The sequence below is a fragment of the Onychomys torridus genome, chromosome 1 (assembly GCF_903995425.1).
Source record: "Onychomys torridus chromosome 1, mOncTor1.1, whole genome shotgun sequence".
Classification (NCBI taxonomy): domain Eukaryota; kingdom Metazoa; phylum Chordata; class Mammalia; order Rodentia; family Cricetidae; genus Onychomys; species Onychomys torridus.
The window spans coordinates 64,536,023-64,552,360 of NC_050443.1; the positions used below are offsets into that span (position 1 = coordinate 64,536,023).

General features: G+C 42.7%; 1 protein-coding gene across 1 annotated transcript in view; it reads left to right on the plus strand.

Annotated features, from left to right (window-relative positions):
- Positions 1-16,267, plus strand: part of Ctxnd1 (cortexin domain containing 1) — a 48,223-nt gene extending 31,956 nt beyond the window's left edge. Inside the window, exons 2-3 of the mRNA XM_036180124.1 lie at positions 13,576-13,708; positions 14,729-16,267. Of these exons, the coding sequence (XP_036036017.1) occupies positions 14,788-14,967 (180 nt within the window). The 5' untranslated portion in view covers positions 13,576-13,708; positions 14,729-14,787 and the 3' untranslated portion in view covers positions 14,968-16,267. The remainder of the gene's footprint in view (positions 1-13,575; positions 13,709-14,728) is intronic.
- The last annotated feature ends 71 nt before the right edge of the window (positions 16,268-16,338 follow it).

Genomic DNA, 16,338 nt, shown 5'->3' on the forward strand with positions numbered 1-16,338 from the left:
TCCAAGAAAACGTTCCGTATAGTTGTTTAATTGGGGATTTTCATTCAATTTTGACCATTTAGGTGTTTTTTTTTTTCTAGAAAAGCATAATCATTAACATTTTCCTGTGTCTTGGTGAGGTTTACAGAGAATCATCAGCTCATTAGGGTTTTCATCACCCTAGTATCTATGCTTCTGGTTCATTTCCTTCCTAAGGGTATGTATTTGTTTTTTCTCCTCTAGAGTAAATGTATCACAAGTTTGTCGAGGTCCATACTTTAACAAAGAGCCGGCTGTAGGGCTTGTTTTTAATTCTGCACATTTGCTTTGTCAATTATTAACTACCACTCTACCTCTGCTAACCTCATCTGCCAGATGTCCTTGGTGCTGATTATACAACTTCTATGGTAGAGCCTCTGTTTCACTGCATTTGCTTCCTCTTGTTCTGTGATAAACATCATGACTTTGCCTCTGAGTACAGTCAACAGCTGCCACCCATCTCACCCCATAGGTTTTACTACATCCTATTTTCACAGAGTGATTTTCTAAAGATGGTATTTTATCACAAAACCAAAATGTAACTAATCCAACATAATGAAGATGACATATAATAAACTGACCAGTAACATGAAATGGAGGAGGAGCGGACTGTGGGGGGGGGGGGAGAAAAGAGGAAAGAGGAGAAGGACTGAGAGGAGGGGACTGTGGTATGTAAAACAAATAAATTTATTAAAAACATTATACTTACTAGAGAGAAAACTGAAAACACTTCTTCTAAAATTGGGAATAATATAAGGATGTTCACTGTCACTGCTTTTAGTAGTACTTGAAATCTTGGCCAGAACAATACGGAAAGAGAAACAGCTAAACGGAGTACCATGAAGGAAGATGAAGGATGAAGCCTAAGTATCCCTGAGTGCTGATTATGAGATCTGTACCTTCTAGACCCCACCAGAAAGCTCTAACATTTGAAGAAAAATTTTCAGCAAAGTATGAGACTAAAAATCAATATGCTAGAAGCAGTGGCTTTTCTTTTTCTTTCTTTCTTTTTTTGGTCTGTATCATGCAACTTTTATTAAGCTGATTTATTCATTCAATACTCAGATCAACAGGTAAGAAGCATAAATATTTGTAACAAAGGAGTTTGTGTACAGTGTTGAAAATCTACAACTTCTTGTTAAATTCATATTTGCTCTTTACCTTTTTAAACAAACATTTATAATCATTATTTTATACAGCTATAGATATGTAAATATAACATCAGAGTTCAGTGGTCCTTCAGCAGCTTCCACTTAGATGTTAATAATTATTGTGGTTATTGTTATTAAAGTGTATTAGCTTAATTTCTCAGCCTTAAATGAAAGCTAGGTGTTCCCACAAAAGCGTGCCTTAGCCAATCACTGAGTAGCGCTCCACGAGGTCAGCTGCTTTCGTTTTAGTTAAATGCATCTTCCCATCTCTTTCTTGGTTGTTCCTGCTTTCCTCCAACTGGGTGATAGACATCATCTCAACAGTAGCAGCAGATGGCCCTCCATGACTGTGCAGCAGAGAGCATGGGTCCCTTAGGACTGGAGATACAGATGGTTTTGAACATGGGAGTTGAACCATGGATCTTTTGGAGGAACAGCCAGTGTTCCAAACTGTGGAGCTGTCTCTCTAGCACTTGGGAGACAGTTGGATGTACCTTGAGGCCATCTTGATCTATGTAAGTTCCAGGCTAGGCAGAGCTACGTAGTAATATCCTCAGGAGTTGCAGAGGAGGCCTGAGATCTGCCGAGACTTTGGTGTCTCTCAGCAGTGGCTTTTCAACACACCAAAACTGTCTTACTGAAATAAAACAATTGTATTCACAACTGCCACAACAAATAAAATAAGAGGCCTAGGAATTGATAGAATCATGAGGTTAAAGACTTCTACAACAATGAAAACTATAAAGTACTGACTGAAGAAAGAAACTGGCGTAGACTCTACAACAGTGGTTCTCAACTTCCTAATGCTTCGACCCTTTAATAGAGTTTCTCATGTTGTGACACCCCCAAACATAAAATTATTTTTGTTTCTACTTTATAACTAGAATTTTGATACTGTTAAGAATAGTAATATAAATATTGTTGGAGATAGATTTGTCAAAGGGGTTACAATCCACAGGTTAAGAACCACGGCTTTAGAAACTCGAAATACCTCCTTTGTTCAACAAAATTAATATCGTTCAAGTGGCCACATCCCTGAAAGATATTTATGGTTTCGTTACAACCTCTTAAAATCCCAATACATGTAGGGCTGGAGAGATGGCTCAGAGTATAAGATTATGAACTGCTCTTTCAGAGGACCTGAGTTGGTCCCAACACCCACTTCAAGTAGCTCACAACTACCTGTAATTCCAGTTACAGGGGATCTGACACCCTCTTTTGGCCTCCCCAGACACGTGAACACATGTTACACATAAATTTATGCAGACACTTATGTACGTACATTAATAATAAAAATAAACAAATGAATCTTTCCTAAGTTCCAATGAAGTTCTTCAAGGGAATGGAGGGGGGAGTCTTAAAATTCATGTGTAAATACAAAAGACCCCAAATATCCAAAGAACCCAGCAAAAAGAGCAGTGTTGAAGGTATGTCTGACTTCAACAATGCTACAGTGCCACAGTAGCTAAAGCAGCATGGCAAGAGCATAAAACAGTCATGTTGGCTGTGGAAAACAACAGATTGGAGGACCACAAGTCCACACAGTTACAGTCATGTGATTCTTGTCAAAGGTGCTGAAAACCTGTATTGGAAAAGAGACAGCCTCTCCAGCTGGCAAAACTGGATATCCACATGCAAAAGAATGAAACTAGAGCCCTCTCTGTCCCTGTACAAAAGCAACTCAAAATGGACCTTAAAGTAACACCTGAAACTTTGCAGCTACTAGCAAAAATTCCAGAGGAAATTCTTCTAGATGTTGGCATGGGGACTTTCTGAAAAGAACTCCAGGAACTCAGGAAATCATTGCAAGAGCTGACAAATAGGGCTCTATTGATCTCAAACATTTCTACCCAGCAAAGGAAATAACAGAGTGAAAGACTAACAACATAATGGGAGAGAGTCTTTACCAGCTATTCATCTGACAGGCAATTAATATCCACAATACATAAAGAACTCAAAAAAGTTGAACAGCAAAAGAGCCAGTAATTATCAGTTTTAAAAAAAAGTGGGCAAGTGAACTAACAGGAACTCTTCAAATGATGTAGAAATGATTGATCAATACATGAAAAAAAAAAAACCATACATTATTCCAACCACCAGGTAAATGCAAAGCAAACCATCCTGAAATCTGCACATGGTGGGGTACACCTATCATCTTAGCACTTGGAGGTTGAGGCCAGAAGAGCATTATGAGTTTGAGACTAGCCTAGGGTAATTAGTAAGTTCCAGGCCATTTGAGGCTATAGATGAACTCTGTTTAAAAAAACAAAACAAAACAAAACAAAACAAAAAAAAAAACAGAAGAAATAAGTAAATCTTACATTAATATTCCATCTCATTCCATGGAAAGTTAGAATGTCCATTGTTGAGAAAACTCAAACAACAAATGTTAGCAAGGATGCATGGGGAAAGGGAATCCTCATGCACTATTTGGGACTGTAATAGGGTAAGAATGTAAGTTGTCCAATGGCCATGCAGATCACTATAGGGGTTCCTTAAAATAAATGAAAATCTGAACTAAATGATTAGAATTTATTCACATGAACCAACTCTAACACTCCTTTTTACATACCTAAAAGGACCAAAGTCAGCATGCAATAGATACACTTGACTATCTAAACTTATTGTTGCACTGTTTACAATGGACAAGATGTGAGTCAGCCTTGGTACTCACATTTTGTTTGTTGTAGGGATAAAAGGATAAAGAGAATGTAGTGTTTACAGATACCTAGAGTTTCATTTAGCCATAAAGAATGAAATTATTATGTGTAAGAAAATGAATGGAGATCATCGCGTTAAACAAAATAAGCCAAACTCAGAAAAACCCTAAGTATTGTAAGTTTTATTTCATATGTGGAACTTAAGGGCAGAAAGGTCATGACAGTGAAAGGGGACCATTAGGGATGTGAATGAGGATGAAGAAGAAGGAGACCAAGAGGCAGGAGAGAGTAATGGAAGGGGAATAGGATCCAAGTAGATGGCATGTACATATAAAAATATCATTGTGAAACCTATTACTTTGTACAGCTAGTATATACAAATAGCAACAATAATGTCTGTTAGTTTATTGATCATATTATTGCTCTCATTTTACCAATTAAATGCCTAAATATCTTTCAGAATCTACACTCTTATAATCATATTTTAAAAGTAATATCTACTAGCATTATCCAAACAATATAAAAAGGTACCTAATGTCCTGCTACTACTCTCCCACAAATTTTTGTCATAATATTATTAAATTGAAGATGCAAATCATTATGAAGGATGTTCAAAAATTACTTTTAGCATTTGTAGCTTTCAACTATTATAATTGCTTGCATGGGTATTTGTTGTTTTGTTTTAATTCTCTGTATGTCTTTACCGCTTTTGAACTCTTCAATTTGTTCTTGGTAGCGGAAGTGCTACTTCACAGAATTTTTTGTTATTGTTGCTATGAATGTTGTGTCTATCTAGCATGCATGAGTATTTAAGATCCTCTACTGTCTGAAGAAACGGATGTTGTTGCTGTCACAGCTGCACAGTCCCATTCAGTACTGAATCTTATCCCTCAGTGCCCTCCTTGTCCTCAAATGTAAACTGTAGAGAATCTACACTAGCCTAGGAATGAGTTTCTCCCCTCTCTATAGATAACCAATTTCCTCCTTTCTCTTTATATCCTTTTTATATATGACAGGATTATCTTTGGAAATTAGCTATCATTAAGAAGAATGGATTTTCTTTCCCTCTGAAGTATCTTATATTTGCTCAATCTTTCTAAGCTAAAGACATGGGGCTTTCTTCATCTCAAGGTACTATTCATTTATTTTTTTAAATGTTCCTTCTATTTTTATCTCTTTTTATAAGTATAATTGAATTCTTGGGTAGATGATGGCCTTTGTTGTCAGAAGATACATTTGCATCAGGTTTTCTCAACTTCAGGGGCAGAAAAGCCCTCCTTGATGTTGAAGGTTGAAGGCATCAGATAGGAGCCAGTATGAACAGGAATCAGCTTTCTTCTGTGTCAGCAAAGGCTAGGTGTGGAGTGCTGCTTTGTGGTGTCCTCTCCCTTTCAGTGAATAACAATGGTGGGAGTCACTATGGGGTAAGCACCAGAAGGATGCTCTTAGTAGGGCAACATGTAGGCCAAGCTGGATCCAAGACTGAAGATTGAACAAGACAAAATGGCATAGGGTATGAGGTCAGAGACAACAAGAGAATTCAGATACCTAGTTACACACCAATTATGCAACCAAGTAGAGCAGGGGCCCCCACAGCAAGGTAAATCCAAGAAACACAGATTTGCTGTGGATATCACTCTGTGTAAAGTTCTGATTGGCCAGTGGCCAGGCAGGAAGTATAGGCAGGACAAGGAAGAGGAGAAGGCTGGGAAGTAGAAGGCTGGAGAGACACCGCCAGCCGCCGCCATGAGAAGCAACATGTAAAGACACTGGTAAGCCACAAGCCATGTGGCAAAGTATAGATAAGCAGAAATGGGTTAATTTAAGATAGAAAAAGTAGATAACAAGAAGCCTGCCACAGCCATACAGTTTGTAAGCAATATAAGTTTTTGTGTGCTTTCTTGGTTGGGTCTGAGCGACTGTGGGACTGGCGGGTAAGAGAGATTTGTCCTGACTGGGCCAGGCAGAAAACTCTTAACTGCACAGATTCATGCTTGCTGTCAGCCCAGGTAACAAAGCTCAAGAAGAAAGCAGGTTCAGAAGAGACCAGCATGGTGTCAAGCCCAAAGTCACAAGAACTTTCCAGTGGGCATCCTATTCTTATGCTAGTAGGAGACTATGAGAAGATGTAGGCCAGGGAAGGGTAGCTCTTGCCTTTTGTCCATGTGAAAACCCCTTAAGATAGACCTGCCTTATTTTACAGACAGGGAGATTCACCCTTTCTCAAGGTCCTCCACCAATGTACACAAGATTTTCACCCACACACAAGGTGTCTCCACAGTGTGTGTTTTTCTCACATGACACTGGAACAATTGTATAGAATTACTCATTTTGTTTGTTTATGCCCTTCATAAACAGTGGCAAGGTCGGGTCCATCTGTGGGACTGTTGAGTGCCCCATCAACTAAAAGTGAGTATGTTATATGTGAGAGTGATTCTGTAAGGGACAAGCGTTCCCCAAGGCTGCTTGAAGGAGAGGGTCTTCTAGAGCAAAGCCAAGCAAGGTTATCACCTAGCTTTTTTCCCTGGTGTTCTTGCTCTGACTTGCCAACATGTAGAGGTAGAGCTCCACAGCCTGATGGGCCAGCAGGTCAGAAGGAGGCCCATGTCGAGCTTCACGAGCAAGCATCCATACCTTCACTTTGGTGCTGCAGCCTCTGTGATACCACAGTTAAGGATTGCCTTGGCTTTGTGCAGTTTCTTTCTCTTCCTTTCTCCAGTTTTGTGACTGACATGGTCTGGCACAGCCCATGCCCAAAGCTGGTGTACACTTCCTGCCCTCATTTTAGTTCTTGGTTCAATTTTAAGATGCAGTTTTTCTGACAATATGCCAGTGAGTCATGCTTCATCTGGTAGGCAAACACCATGGTCTCAGGGACCCTTGGCTGATTTGTTCCCATTTCTCTGAGCTTAGGGGAATAGCGCAGATATGGCCTGTGTCTTTTATAGACTGGCTATAAGAATCTAAAGGACTAGCCAGTCTTAGCTGCATACTGACACCCTAAACAAAGTGGAACCAAAGCAGATAGTGGCTGCTTATTGTAACCAGACAGAAACAGTGACAAATGGGCACAGATGTCCTTGAAATTGCTGACAAGTGACTACCACTATGATAGGGAAAGACATCTCAAAGACAAATCATTGAGGATTATGAGTAAAAGTGCACTATTCTGAAACTTTTCAAGACTCCCCTATGAGTTTCCCATTGGCCCAATGATGAGTTAGTACAAGTCTGGTGACTTAAAATAATACAAAAGTATTTAGTTATGGTTATAGGAATAAAGCATCTAGAATGTACCTTAAGAAAAAAAATCAAGGTATTGGATTACTTCTGGAAGCTCCAAGAAAAAAAAATCTATTCCTTTTATCTTCTCCTTTTAGAAGCTGCCAAAATTTATTGGCCCTTAGCCACATCAGTCCTGGCTTGTGATCACCTTGCCTTCTCCTCTACTATAGCCTAAACTCCCTCTGTCTCCTATATATCAGGATACTTAAGATTACTTAGAGCCAAGATAACCCAGAATAACATATCCTTGATATAATCAAATCTTCAAAATCCCTTTATCCTGTAACATCCACAACTTCCAAGTGTGAATTTGTGGTAAGTAATTTTCAACCTACCATAGTTCACTCTCTGGCCCCAAAGACTCATGCTGTCCCTATGTACATCCATTCCATTTCAACACCCCCCCCCAACTTTCAGCTCATCACATCATCACATCAAGGTCCCAAATCTCATCAACTCTGCAAGACAAGGGTGAGACATGAGGATGAGTCACCCCAGGGAAAACGCCTCTGTATCTATGAACCTGGAAAACAAATTAACTTCTCCAAAGGTACAGTGGTGTGATGGGCACCAAACAGCTGTGAAATGCTTTCTCATTTCAAAAGAGGACAAACAAGTGGGAGGAGGAAAGGAGTCATTAGTTCCATGAAATTTCAAAACCCGACCAGAAACACTTGACCTGTCTCGGAAGCCTGAGCGTCTCCTGCTGTCCAGTTAGGGGGCTCCCTTTGCACCCAGCCTCTCTGCTCTCTGTGCTCCTGGACCCTTCCCTTTTCTCTTGGCAGTAACATACATCTCATCAGCATGAGAATTCCAGGAGTCCACAGCCTCTTCTCATTTCCTTCTGTCCATTTTAGTCTAAGCGGGCTGTGCTTCTGTTGCTATGGTGCCTTAAAACATGGTGGCTTGGAGCTGTAGAGATGGCTCAGAGGTTAAGAGCTCTGACTGCTCTTCCAGAAGTCCTGAGTTCAATTCCCAGCAACCACATGGTGGCGCATAACCATCCGTAATGAGATCTGGTGCATAAATAAATCTTTAAAAAACAACAACAACAAAAAAGAAAACCATGGTGGCTCTCCCATGACTGTCATGGGGATTCACTCCACTAGACAAAAGGGTCTTGCAAGCCTCTCCTCTGGACACTCTCCTTGATACCCTGACTTTTGCTGAGATGGCTGAGGGGACCCATGAGTGGCATGTCTAATTTCTTCAATATTATCAGAAGGTTGTCTAATCCCATTTTTAGCCCTTTCTCTAGAGCATGATTTCCTGGTGTCAGTGTCATAATTCTTGCAATGTTTGCCACTTGGTGTGGTAGGCTGAAATGTTTGAGAGCAAGGACTAGGTCTGATTCAAACTTGGTATCACAAACACATTATGTTCCTACTCTGGCTTTCAGTAGGAGTTTGACATCTCAGTATGAGACAAATACAAAGAACTAATGTCTATCTGTTTGGGGTCTGCTGACCATCAAAGCAGGTTCTGAGATAATGACCAATGTATGGGGCTTAATCTTAGAGTGCTCCAGGAGAAACCATCATGGGATTAGGACAAGCTGAGTTTGCCCAGTAAACATGCAGTTTCAGGAGAAAGACTTTCTCGCCTCCTGGTGCCAAGGTGCTTTGATGTCTAAAGTATAAATCTAATTTGTCTCCACCCAAGACTAGTAATCTGGATTCCCCAAATTTACAGCATCTGTCTTTAGCTATGGGCCACCCCAGGGTGACAACTCCCAGGTACTTTCAGCTCTGTACATGGAGTACCTTAGGGACATATTGCCTTAGAAGCCTAATGTTAAGAGTCTAGGAAGTTGCCGGGCAGTGGTGGTGCATGCCTTTAATCCCAGCACTCGGGAGGCAGAGCCAGGCGGATCTCTGTGAGTTTGAGGCCAGTCTGGGCTGCAGAGTGAGTTCCAGGAAAGGTACAAAGCTGCACAAAGAAACCCTGTCTCAGAAAAAAAAAAAAAGTCTAGGAAATTGTGGTAGTGAGCTGTTAGGAAAGAAACATGCAGAGGCTGGAGGTTGTATATATGAAATAACAAGGAGGAATCTAAGAGACCAACAGCATAAGCATCACATTATAAAACCACACAGTAGAACTGATGTGATGATGCATGCCTTTAATCTCAGGAGGCAGAGGCAAGCGGATCTCTGAGTTCCAGGACAGCTAGGTGCTGTTACACAGAGAGACCCTGTCTCAAAAAAATCAAACAAAATAAAAAACTGCTGTGGTGATTAAAAGTGGTACAATGACCACATGTGCTCTTAGCGGGAATACTACTATTTTCTCTTACCTGAGGCAGTGCTGTGACATGCTGCATTCTTGCTTGGGAAGCTTCTGAAAGACCAGAGATGTCCTGATATTGGAAGTTAAGCCCTGACCGCAGTACTGCATCCCACTCGCTCCTCCACCCATGCTCTGCCCAGTCCTAATGGTCATCATGGTTTCCGTCATCTGTTACTATACATTCATCCCCTTCCTCTGACAGTCTAGCTAAGGTTCTGATAGAAGAGAGAAGAGACTAAGTACATTCCCACTAGACAATGCGATTGGTTCCCTCTGACCTGAGAAAATGCCATTCACTTAACCAATTTGTCAGCTGGGGAGGTGATTCAGACATGTCACCTTCTATAATAGTTCTGCTTCTATTTATAGATCAAACTGATTAATGCTCACGGTCAGCCCTGATTCGTGTTGCCCTGCGTGAATTCACAATGTCGCTGCAGCCTGCTGCTCATCCCTCTGGTGGCAAGTGGCACGTTCTCTCAATACCTTCATTTTGTGCCCTTGGTGCCTGGAGGGATGAGGCCAAACATGAGTTCTCATCTGGAGGCCAGAAGAGGTAGACCCAGCCCTGGTCTAAGGTGGTAGTGCCCTCAACGAGCTCACTGCCCCGTATTGAACTCTATCCCCAGATCCATGTGTGGACAGTGTTTTGAAGGTAGAGTTTTTAGGAAGTAATTGAGATTAAGATAGCTGACATGAGAGGATCAGAAGTGGTCAGAAACACAGATGGTACATGATTTTTAAAAAAGATGCTGGAGGAGGAGCTACAGGAGGAATCAGCGGTAGCAGGGGTGGGAAGATGGGGGAGGAGAATCACTGAAACACACTTGGTTTGAAAATGTCAAAATGACAACTAGCCCCTTGTATGCTAATTTTGAAAATAAAAAATTATACAGAAAGATTAAGTAGTCACAGTAGTAGGATCTCAATCTGATAGCAATAGTGCCTTGTGAGAAGGTACGTACACCAGGTGTGCATGGTTGTTCATGTCTGCAATCCCAGCACTTAAAGGGTAGAGGTAGTAGGGCAGTCTGTAGTAGCAAGTGAGATCCTGCCCCCCAAAGATGAAAAACCAAACAAGACCCACAAAACTGCTTCTGGCTCATTGTGTCTGAGTGAAGGAGAAGGAAGTTGGAGTAAGTTTCACTCACAATACTTTCTGACACTAATATGTGTTGTCATCTCAAGTTAATTTAAATCAATGCTTAGTACTAACCCTTAGTACACTGTCTAGAATAAGCCTGGATTTGCCTTGCAACCACTTGGCTCCCAGAAAACAAGAGCAATAATTAGAGAGCAGCAAGCAAACACAACCAAAGACACTCATCAAACGCCAGCCATGACAGACCTGCACTTACAATTGACACAATTGGAAATGAAATTCCAGAAATGTATTCTAAATGCTGAGAGGCTATTTTAATGTATCTGTACAGATTCCTAGCCCCTCTGCAGCTGAGAGAGCAAGAGAGGGAGAGAGAGAGAGAGAGAGAGAGAGAGAGAGAGAGAGAGAGAGAGAGAGAGAGAGAACCCACATGAGCATATATGTACATGTGTGTTCATGCATGCAGAGGCCAGGGGACAACATCAGGCATCATTTCTCAAGATCTGTCTACCTTTTGTTTCTTCTCTTCTCTTTCATTGTTCTGGAACTCACCAAATAGGTACTAGGCTGGCTTGCCAGCAGGCTTCACATCTGGCTTTCCCTAAAGTGGGGTTCTGGAGGTCCCACTCAGGCCCTTATTTGTGTGTGTGTGTGTGTGTGTGTGTGTGTGTGTGTGTGTGTGTGTGTGTGTGTGCCTGAGCCATCTCTCTAGCCCCTCTACCAAGTGGATTTTGACTTCACAACTTTTCATTGAGTTTGAATTCATGCTTACATGATTAGAAGCAAACAAACAAATAAGGTCTTTGTGGGGTATAAATTGTGGTGACTGGCATGTTAGCAAATGTTACCAGTGCTGTTATGAGTCCAACGGAGGTTTCTCTAAGGAAAGGTCAAGGTGAAGAGGATGGGCTGAGAGTCTCCCCTGAGCATCTCCAACTTGGCCTGGCGTAGTTGCAAATTTGAACAAATCCCTTGTCTGTCCACTCCCTCAGTTGTGACCACCTTATCCCTAGGTTCTTCTACACCTCTGACTCAGACTTTGCTGCTGGATTCTGCATTTGTATTCTTTATTTCACCCCTAGCTTTCCATGGCATTTGGCAGGAGTCTTTCCTGCTTGGCTCTTCTACAACCTAACTATGATACTACAAGCTTTGACCAGTCTGCAGGGTCAACCCAAAAGCCACTTCTTGCCTAAATGTTACTTGTTTACCATGGTCTGAGTCACCAACTCTGAACCTTCTACCTGCAGCTAGAAGATGGAGGAGAAACACTGGCTTAGGCCACTCACTGTGAAAAGAGGATGCAGTTATGTCAGAGCCAACTGAGCAGGTGACTGTGAAAGCCTACAGCTCAGTTCCCAGGACACAGCAGCTGAGTGCCAAGTTGAATTCCTTCCCAGATGTCATGTCCTGACTTTGAAACAGAGCTGGCTGGGACTTGTGCCCTCTAGTAATTAAGGTTAATGGGTATTCCCCATCTGGAGGGTAGCATGGGGGAATCTACCTCTTTGAGGCCACATTCTTGGCACTTGCCCCTGGGCCAGGAGACACTGATAATATTCCCCTGGGGTGAATCGCCAAGATCTAGGGCCAGACAAGACAGGAGAGGGTCACAAGATGAGTCTGCTGAGGTCTGACCCTGCAATGTACAAACTACCTGATACTAACCTGAGGCCACTTGCCTAGAACTTCAGTTGGCTCTTGAAAAACCAGAGGACTCAGCTCTGCTCTGCAACCCAGGAGCAGAAAGCTCAGCATTTTCTTTCTCTCAGAAAGCCACTCAATGGCCATGTGGAGACCATGCTAGCTGCAGGGCCTGAAGCTCGGGGAGGGGTGACAGAATCCTGGACTTGCCCCAAATGCCACTGTGATATCACTTTGAGACCATAAATGTCTGTTCCCTGCCTGCCAGTCTCTTCATCAATGAAATTCTCAATTTATAAAAAACAGTATACTTTTATAAAGAGGCCCAAAGTGATGGCTGCCCAGCCTGATGGTCTGAGATTAGTCACAAACTCACATGGTGGAGAGAACAAACTCCCATACCTCTGACCTCCACCATACATGTGCCATGGAATGTGTGTGAGTATACACACTCACATAGAAAGCGTAATTTAAAAAAAGAAGAAGAAACTAGGAAGAGATAGTGAATTCCAGTTACTGATGTGAATGCTGCAGTTCTTGGGGCGAAGAGTTCTTATATCTGCATCTTACCTAATATACATTCAAGAGTGAGAAGGACAGAAAGGTGCATTACAATTCTCTCAGCTTTTCTGTATGTTTGAGAACATTGAGAAAAATATCTCTAGAAGATATCCTCCCCCCAAATTGGCAAAAACTTAAAAGTTTAAAAAGTTCTGGACATGTAAGGAAGGACCCTAAGTCAACAATACACCACAGATACTTGTGCATCCATATTTATTATGCCATTCACAATAGCTAAGAAATGAGACCAGCTTAGATGTCCATCAGCAAATGAATGGACAGAGAAAACATGGGACACATACACAAAGGATTTTATTTGGCCATAAAGAAAAATGAAATTATCATCTTTGCAGGAAAATGAATATGACTGGAAACCATTATGTTAAGAGAAGTATCCAAGATGCCAAAAGACAAATACTATGTATTTTCTCTTCCAGGAGGACTTTAATTTCATATATGTGTATATACATAGGGAGTATAGGACATGAAATTCAAAGGGGACGATGGGAAGGGGAGGAAAGAGATCGTAAAGAAGGGCTGGAAAGGGGAAGAAAAAGAAGGTAATAGAACCAATGTGACATGAAATCACAATAGGGTCATCTCACCAGGGGTCAGGGAGAGCAGTAGAGGAGGGGAAAGATGGGGGAAACAAAGCAAAGTGTCTATGAAAATTCCATAATAAAACCCATTTCTTTGTGAGCAATTTTCAAAAACTAAAACTAATTTGGAAAAAAGAAAGAAAGAAAATCCATCATGAGCCAGGGAATGTGTGGAGGGGCTGTGGGACACTCTTCCTTCCTGTACAGCCATGGTCTCATTTGGGGTAGAAGTCTCCAGAAACAACCAGTCTTCTGTCCTTCTGTTGCAGCCACCTACAGCTCTGCTCTCTGTGAAGCCATACTGACTCATTGGCTCAAGCTGTGATGTTCAGCTGTCCATCTTGCCTCCTGGAAGAGCTCAACCCAGGGTCTTCCTGAAGTGGTGACCACTCCAGCTGGCAGGTGAGTGGTCCAGCCAGGGATGGCTGAGGAGAGAGGAGGTCTAAGGGGAAATGAGGATGCTTTGAGGTTGGGGTGTTGGATGTTGGCTGTCATTTACCTGCTTTGTAGCTAAGCTTCCATATTTACCAAATGAGCCTGTGTGGAGAGCTGGGCAGGCCTCTCATCTGCATGCTCTCTGCTCTGCAACTGGCCTTGCTGGGAACTGAGCTAGTCCTCCTCTTGTGCCCCACTCCCAATCCTGTGTCAGCCCACCTACTTGTTAACTGGCCAGTCCCAGGGCCAGAGGTTCTGCTGGATTTTCGAACACAGGATCAGTTTTATTTAACGCATAGGTCCCCATAATTCAGGTATGATTGCCTGCACTCAGCAGGGAGAGCATTGGGCCTGAAAGTCTGTAAGGCACCCCTAAGTGCTTAAGGGATGCTGCCCAGACATGTTACAGCAGCAGAAGAGGACTGGGGTCTGCCTAACTGCTCCAACTTGCACCTTCTGTCCCCAACACATCTTTCAAGACAAGGCTGAGCCCCATTACAAGCCCTGGGGAGTCCCCAGAATAATGTCCCTGCCTCTCACTGCTCTACAGCAACAGCTCTTTTTTGTCTGTTCCTACTGGCTGTTTATGCCTAGTTTCTTTAGAAATCCAGGTTCTACTGAATACTTAAGAAATATTCTCTGCCTATTTTTTAAAGTGTTTTGATCATTCTCTGCCGCTGCATTTGTTGAGTGGAGAATGTTACCCTCCTGACTTCTTAAGGGCTTTAAGATGGGAGGTAGCTACAGGGCATTGCCCTCAAGGTGGTCCCTCAGCCCATTCCACCCATGTCCTGCCGAGATTCACTGTCACACCACCACCACCACCCTGGGGTGCATATTGCTGGAAATAAAGATTGCTTACAAGGTACAGCACTGTGACCATGAGTGCCCCTAAGTTGGGTGTCCTTAGCAGTAAGCTCTTGACCTTGGAGGTAACTTACACAGACAAGTGACCCTAATTTCCTCACTAACTCACTCTCTCTATAGGGGTAGAAAATGGTACCAGTCAGGCCAGAGCCCTGGGAGGCCACAGTCACTGCTGCAGGATGGAGGAACCCACGCCCGAGCCAGTCTATGTGGATGTGGACAAGGGGCTGACCTTGGCTTGCTTCGTTTTCCTCTGCCTCTTCCTTGTAGTCATGATCATCCGCTGTGCCAAGGTCATTATGGACCCCTACAGTGCCATTCCCACATCCACCTGGGAGGAGCAGCACCTGGATGACTGAGGCATAGGACAAGTCACAGTGTCCCAGGATGCACCTCTGCATACCCTAGCCAACATCCTCCAAGCACTTGGAGGCTGGCAGTGGTTATGACCACCCAAAGATGGAGAAGGCTCACCTTCACCTTATTGGCTCTCACATGACCACCAGAGGGAAATGCCAGCATGCTAGAGGCAAGGCAATTTGGGGAAGCCTGGGGAGAAGAGTGCTAAGCCATGACTCAGGCAAGTGGGGTCCATCCTGGGACTCCACTGGGAGACTGCAAGGTGATGGTTCCCTGTCTAGGCTCCTGTGCACCTTTGGAAAATGAACAAAGAACAGACACTCTGATCTGCAAACAATGGTCAGGAGGAGACTGCCCTTCAAATGCACAGCACAGAGAAGCTGTTGAGAGCCCAGGACCCTTACCTACAGCCTAACAGTGGAGGGGCAGGAAGAATAGAAAATTCAGGGGGCTTCTGTAAATTCTCACAAGGCACACAGCTACTTCCAAATGGGGTTTGTTTTGTTTTTTTTTTTTTAACTAAAATATAGAGGGATATATTTTTCCTGTTAAAAATGAGATGTGCATTTTAGACACCTGGGAAAATATAGAAGAAATATAGATATAATAAGAGAAAACTATAAATAGAAGAAAGGGAAGTGGAAAGCACTTACAGTCTGACTTCCCAGAAGCCATCATTTTGATATATTTCTTCAAGTCTTTTTTACAAGAAATTTTTTAGTAATTCACACTGTATGCATGATGCTGCATTGATTCATGTGTTAGCTCAGACATCTTCTGCCTCTCAAAATACTGTGGCTGTTTTTTTGTGACTGAGAGTATGCTCTGCAGGTCATGACTGAATATAGTCCTTTTCTTTCTCTATTTAACTTTTCCACAATGTTCTCACACAAATTACTTCACCCAGGAACCTTCAGAAGCCCTGCACTCCAGGAGCTCCAGGCAAGATCTGGGTTCTAGTCCTGCTACAGCTACTCAAAGGCTGTATGATCTTGAGAAAGTCACAGCACTTCTTGTGCCTCAGTTTCCTCACTGTAAGATGGAAAGGGGATGTCTGTCTGTCTATCTGTCAGTGAAAGCAGCCAAGCTACAGTGGGAGCTAAGACTAGGTTGCTGGTGATCTCTCTTCTCTGTCTTCCTTTCCTCCTCTTCTCCCACACACTGTCACCTACATCCATGACCGTGCTATAAGGATTCTAGGTCAGAGCCTGCACCCCCCCGCACCCCCCACACCAGCAGCCTCAACTCCTGTGTTCTTGTTCTATGACCCCTAAATAAATCAACACCTGTCAGCTCCAATTTCCTCATCTACAAAATAGGGGAGTAACATCTACCTCACAAGGTTGTTGCAGAGATAAGATGGGAGAGCC